The following is a 5,850-nucleotide window of genomic DNA, read 5'->3' on the forward strand; positions in this document are numbered from 1 at the left end:
TTATATGCTGTTTTGTCTGTGACAAAGCTCTTGTTTAACTGGTCACAACCGAAACGTTTGGGTTTCGGTAGGCTTGTTTGAAACATTATTATGTGTACGTGTATTGTTTAAGTCACAAGGTGGTAGAACAATCTAATTACCACTAATTATGCCAGTGAAAATAACTAATAAATATTTGGTAAAATATACATGATGTTATGCGTTAAACCTGTAATATCATTATGTCAGTAAGTTTTACATTTATTTTTGTCTCTTAAATTAATACCAAAACATTGAAAGTAATGTGTATTCGACTGTTCAGGTATTTAGTTTGCACAGTGCTTAATTTGATAATGAATTTGCGATATGCCTTTATAATTAGTCGTATTTTTTTCAGCCTCAAAGTTTCTTGTATAACCCATGCACTTGACAAAAAGAAATAACAAGACGATTTTTTTCACCAATGACAATATCATTACAACAACATAAATACAAAGTAAATGCAATACATACAATTATAATTTAATTAATATTGCGACCCAAAAAAATCAACAAAAGCAGACACAAAATATATGCAATCACAAAGCTAAACGGAATCAGGAAAACAGAGGGTTGTTCTTGCTTAAATAATAATACTTGCTATAGCGATTTGGGTTTGCTAAACAGGTACAGAGTGATTATTGTTAAATGTTGTTATTAAGCGCTCTCAAAGTATTGATTTAGGAATGTGATCGTAATCACGCAGAACGACTTGAATTTAATCACACACGCTTGAGAACATTTGAGTCGTGTTCTGAGAAAACTGGGCTTAATGCATGTGCGTAGTGTCGTCCCAGATTAGCCTGTGAAGTCCGCACAGACTAATCAGGGACGACACTTTCCGCTTTTATAGTATTTTTAGCTTCAATGAAGTCCCTCCTTACCGAAAATCAAGTTTAGGTGGAAAGTGTCGTCCCTGATAAGACTGTGCGGACTGCACAGGCTAATCTGGGACGACACTTTACGCACATGCATTATGCCCAGTTTTCTCAGAACGCGACTCATTAATATTCGCTGTTCCATGAACTTAACAATCTGAAGTTTCTTTTCTAAAACGTGTCTTGTAACAGATATATTCTTTCACAAGTTTCAGCGCTCTGTACCTCGAGCCGTTTCTAAAACTAGAAATCTCACTAACGGATATTCATCTCATTTTTTCTCTGGCACATACAGCAATGTTTGAGATTCTCCATAATCCTTTTGAGCAATTTCTTACACTCGCGCCTAAAATTTATGTTTAACATACTATAAATAATAGGATTCATGAAGTTACTAATAAAATACGAGCGCACACAGAAGTTATACACGACTTCCTCTGCGTCGCTGTGAATCTCATAAAAGGCAGCCTTTGTGAACTTCAAAATGTTCGCAATTAGGTACGGCAAAAAGCTTACCACAAACGCGACCGACACCGCGAAAAATATAGTTGTAGTCCGCACTGTCCGGATCGACATTCGCCCCATTGATGACGTTCTGCGTTTCAGGGGTCTTTTAGCACCATCATCGCCATTGGCCGCTGAGTATTTCTTGCTGTTCATGCTCACATTCTCGGTAACCGCGAGATTCTCGCATCCGGCGCGAGATTCGCCCTTAGAACCACGTGACTCGTCGTCTGTTGGTCCCGAACGACTTGAAGGGTCGTCATGAAGCACGCTTCTATCTTGCTTCGCGCTTGACGCTTGGCTTTGTCGTTCCTTAAGGACTTTGATTTTGTCCGGAAGTGACTCGCCTATTGTCAGTCGTTTGCGTTTCCAGATTTCCGAACCGATTCGGATATAGAGCAAAATGAAACATCCTAGCAATATAAGGAATGCCAGAAATAAAATTATATAGTACACGACCGGGTAGAGCGTCCCTTTAACACTGTCCTGAGTTGAGCATTCTGTTCCTTTAAGTCCCGGTGTGCCGGTGTCGACGGTTCGAATTCCGAAAATGAGAACTGCCGGAAATGCTAGCACAAAGCTCAGCGTGGCGACCACTATGCACAGTGTCTTCACTTTTCTGATGGGAAAGGCGTCCAAAGGTCTGCAAACTTTGTAGTAGCGATCAAAAGCCACGCAAATCAAGGTAAAGCTTGCCGCTATGATAGTGAAGGAAAGTCCGAAACGGAGAAGCTTGCAAGACCAAACAGCGGTGAACACGTACGGTTGAAAAAGATCGATTAATTCCGAACCGGCTCCAACCACGCACGAAATTAAATCAAGCAAAGCTAAAAACAAAATAAATATCCGAGATGGCGATCGCCGCAGACGACGCCAGTAGATGTAGCAGACGAACGTGTTCCCGATTATGCCGACAACAACGCTGAGAATGACGTAAACGATTACCGGAAGTAAGACTATAACCTTGTTTTTGTTTAGCTCCCAAATTAAGTCGTTTTCGTGGGTAGTTTCTCCATGGAAATCATATTCCAATGAAGTGGCGTTGAAGTCGCTTTGATTCGGACGAATTTTCAGTGCCCTCGTTGTGATGTCAGACATTTTCATGTACAACACTGTTGTCCTTTTTGAAGTATAAATGGTCAGAACATCGTCATGGTGGTTTTTGCAGAAATTGGCTTCAGTGCGCGCAACTGTCACAACATAGCGTCTGTAATCAAACAAAAACGCAAATAAATCTTGGTATCAGTGCGATTATCGGCAAAGTAAGACAAACAATGATTGACTGTTTATGGTTTAAGATCAAGAGATCCTAAGTGATACCGTTAAAGTGTTCCTATTATCGAACGTGACTTTCACACATATCTCAAGAGAAAACAGGATATTTTCATTTCCCACACTAAGATATGTCAATAGGGCTAATTTTTATATACACATGTACATAATTTTCAGCTAATACAGATGCCCAAAGTGCTTTAATACATGTTTCACATGTTTTACGCTTTATTATGAGCGCGAATCAAGCGAGTATTACCACCGTTTGGCAAAATAGCATGTTTTTCCATACGCTTTTGATAATTCTTTCCATGAATTTGAATGAACAATTTATGAACTCGTCTTATCCTTTACATGTTAGCCGGTAACTAAATGCTGGTATTCTTGTAGCCTGAGTGGGAAGCTTTGTTACTTTAGATTAAGTATGATTTTCGATTTCAAGACGATCTGAGTTATTTGAGGTGAAAAGACGTGAAACAAATGTAGTTCAAAAGAGAGATGATTTATAATCAAAAGATTTGAGAAAACGATACACATTTAAATAAAATAAGGAAGGAAAACATCGGTACCGGAAAATAGGTTCGACACAGATATGATTTTAGATGAACGATGCTGGTAATGTGTTTAACGGTAAATATATTTATATTTATGTTTTATAATTTCACTGTATTGATGCACACATATGTTTTTGGTATTTGGTATTTGAACTAGAAACCTTGTTAATGTTGTTAATAACATAGATTATAGAAATCATTTGTACCAAAACATGCATAGTAAGCTGTTAGATTATTAGCACACTAGCGCATTAATGTAAGATTAAAAACACATAACCTTCATAACACAAGCTCGAGTGCAGAAGTATAAAACGATCTTATACATATATTATTTTCCTCCCCTAAAATGTCGATAACTACCTGCAAATGTATTATTATTTGTACATGTCTTAAAATATCCTTTTCAAAACGATCAGTGATAGAGGGAAAATAATATTTTGGCAATTGAATGCGTACTTTTGACATCTTTAATTAGCATTTTAATATGCGTACATGTACATTCAATTCTTTAAAGCCAGTTCACGAGGCTACCATCTATATTATTTGTATTTTCGAAAATTATTAAATGATGCTTAATACACTGAAATGCGTGAATTCCGATTGTCATAACTAATCGTTAAAAACGCGAAAAAGCGTGTCATTTTGCTGAATGTACAAAACATGACAGAATAACCTATCAGACATGTTCCCTTTTGAACTGTAGACTTTGCCTCTGTGCACAGTAGCAAAATTTTGAGGAAAGACTTGCATTTATTTATATATTGATACAAATCTAGTTGAAATGATTCATTTGTATTTCGGACTATAAAGCAATCATCCGGGCTTAAAAATACACCATGAGTCATAGTCAGTCATTGTCCGAAGGACTATAGTCTAAAGGTTTTGGCGCAGACTGAAATTGCATGACTAGGAATTTAAAAAGCACTAGTAATTGGTGGAGGATGGCGATAATTGCGAAAAATACAGACCAACGCAGTGTGCAATAATTGCTTCATACAGAGGCAAAATAATCCTCGGTCAATAGCGACGCAAGGGTATAACAATACTCGAATGCTTGCTTGCAAGGAGTTGGATACCCTGCTAGTTTGTATTGGGCACCAACATATAATACAATACCAGAGCATGTCGGTATGCAGGAATTTGACTAACGGTAACATGCAACTAATAATTCTGAAGCAAATTGAATCTTTCGTTTAACCTACAATCATATCGATCACAAAGGGAATTGAAGCAAAACCTCGGTAAGTGTGATACCGTACTCCTTTCCGACCAATCAATAAATGGGCCGTGCTCTGTGAAAAGGGGTTTCATGCATGTGCGTAAAGTGTCGTCACTGATTAGCCTGTGCAGTTCAGGGACGACACTTTTCGCTTTTATGATATTTGTCGATTAAAGAAAGTCTCTTCTTAGCAAAAATCAAGTTTAGGCGGAAAGTCTCGTCCCTGATTAGCCTGTGCGGACTGTACACGCTAATCTTGGACGACACTTTCCGCACATGCATTAAACACATTTTTTTACAGAGCACGGCCAAAATACATAATGAATAAATAAACAAACATACACAATAAATAAATGAAATAAAGTATAAATAAATAACAACTTAATAAAAATTAAATGATAATAAATAAAAAACAATAAATTAAATAAACAAGAGCTGTGTTCGTGAAACACAATATCCCCATACTGCGCCGCTTTGAAGCCATATATTTGACCTTTGACCTTGAAGGATGATCATGACCTTTCACCACTCAAAATGTGAAGCTCCATGAGATACACGTGCATGCAAAATATCAAGTTGCTATCTTCAATTTTGCAAAAGTTATGACCAAGGCTAGAGTTTGTGACACATACAATGACAGACACATAAAATGACAGACGGACATACAAGCCAAAAACAATATACCCCGATCATTCGATCCGGGGGGGGGGGGCAAAAAAACCAACTAAATACACATTAGACAAATTACTAAACAACATTTAAGTAATATTTTTGATGGATTAGCCACACGCTCACTTGCCCCCCTCCCCTCCACTTCTGGCCCTTGGTTGATTTGGAATTTGATTAATAAGATTATAAACGATAAGTTTAAGGATATGGCACATTTAAAGTACAAGTGGGAATGTTAAAAGCCCTTGAACATAATAAATCCATATTATTATGGACAATATTAATCTTAATTATAGGTAGGCCTATGACTAGACAAAACTTAGACTTTGGTAATAAAATGGATTAAATGGTTAAGCTTTTAGAATACAACTTTTAATGAGAAAAGTTGACAATGTAGTTGGTGTTTTTATTGTTTCTAGTTAAAAGCATTAAGTTACTCTGTGCTTTATGAATATTTGATAAAGTGTGACTGCAAGAATTAGAAGTTGATAATACTATGAGAATGACTTCGTATGGTGATGACAGATGTTCGATACACACACTTATTAGAATGTGACTGAGAACAGACTGTTGAATATACGTGTAGAACAGACTGTTAAATATACGTGTAGAACAGACTGTCGAATATACGTGTAGAACAGACTGTTGAATATACGTATAGATCTATGTGGACGCCGTGAAATTAAATACGGATAATTTGCATCCACGTTAACTTAAAAATGGCACACATCTATGC

The 5,850-nt window shown here is 37.0% G+C and overlaps 1 protein-coding gene across 1 annotated transcript in view; it reads right to left on the reverse strand.

The window, feature by feature from the left end:
• Positions 1–419: 419 nt before the first annotated feature.
• The window catches only part of LOC127874531 (orexin receptor type 2-like), a 10,507-nt gene continuing 5,076 nt past the window's right edge, over positions 420–5,850 (reverse strand). The window contains exon 2 of the mRNA XM_052418900.1: positions 420–2,607. Within this exon, the coding sequence (XP_052274860.1) occupies positions 1,152–2,504 (1,353 nt within the window). The 5' untranslated portion in view covers positions 2,505–2,607 and the 3' untranslated portion in view covers positions 420–1,151. The remainder of the gene's footprint in view (positions 2,608–5,850) is intronic.

This window comes from Dreissena polymorpha, chromosome 3 (assembly GCF_020536995.1).
Source record: "Dreissena polymorpha isolate Duluth1 chromosome 3, UMN_Dpol_1.0, whole genome shotgun sequence".
NCBI classification, from domain to species: domain Eukaryota; kingdom Metazoa; phylum Mollusca; class Bivalvia; order Myida; family Dreissenidae; genus Dreissena; species Dreissena polymorpha.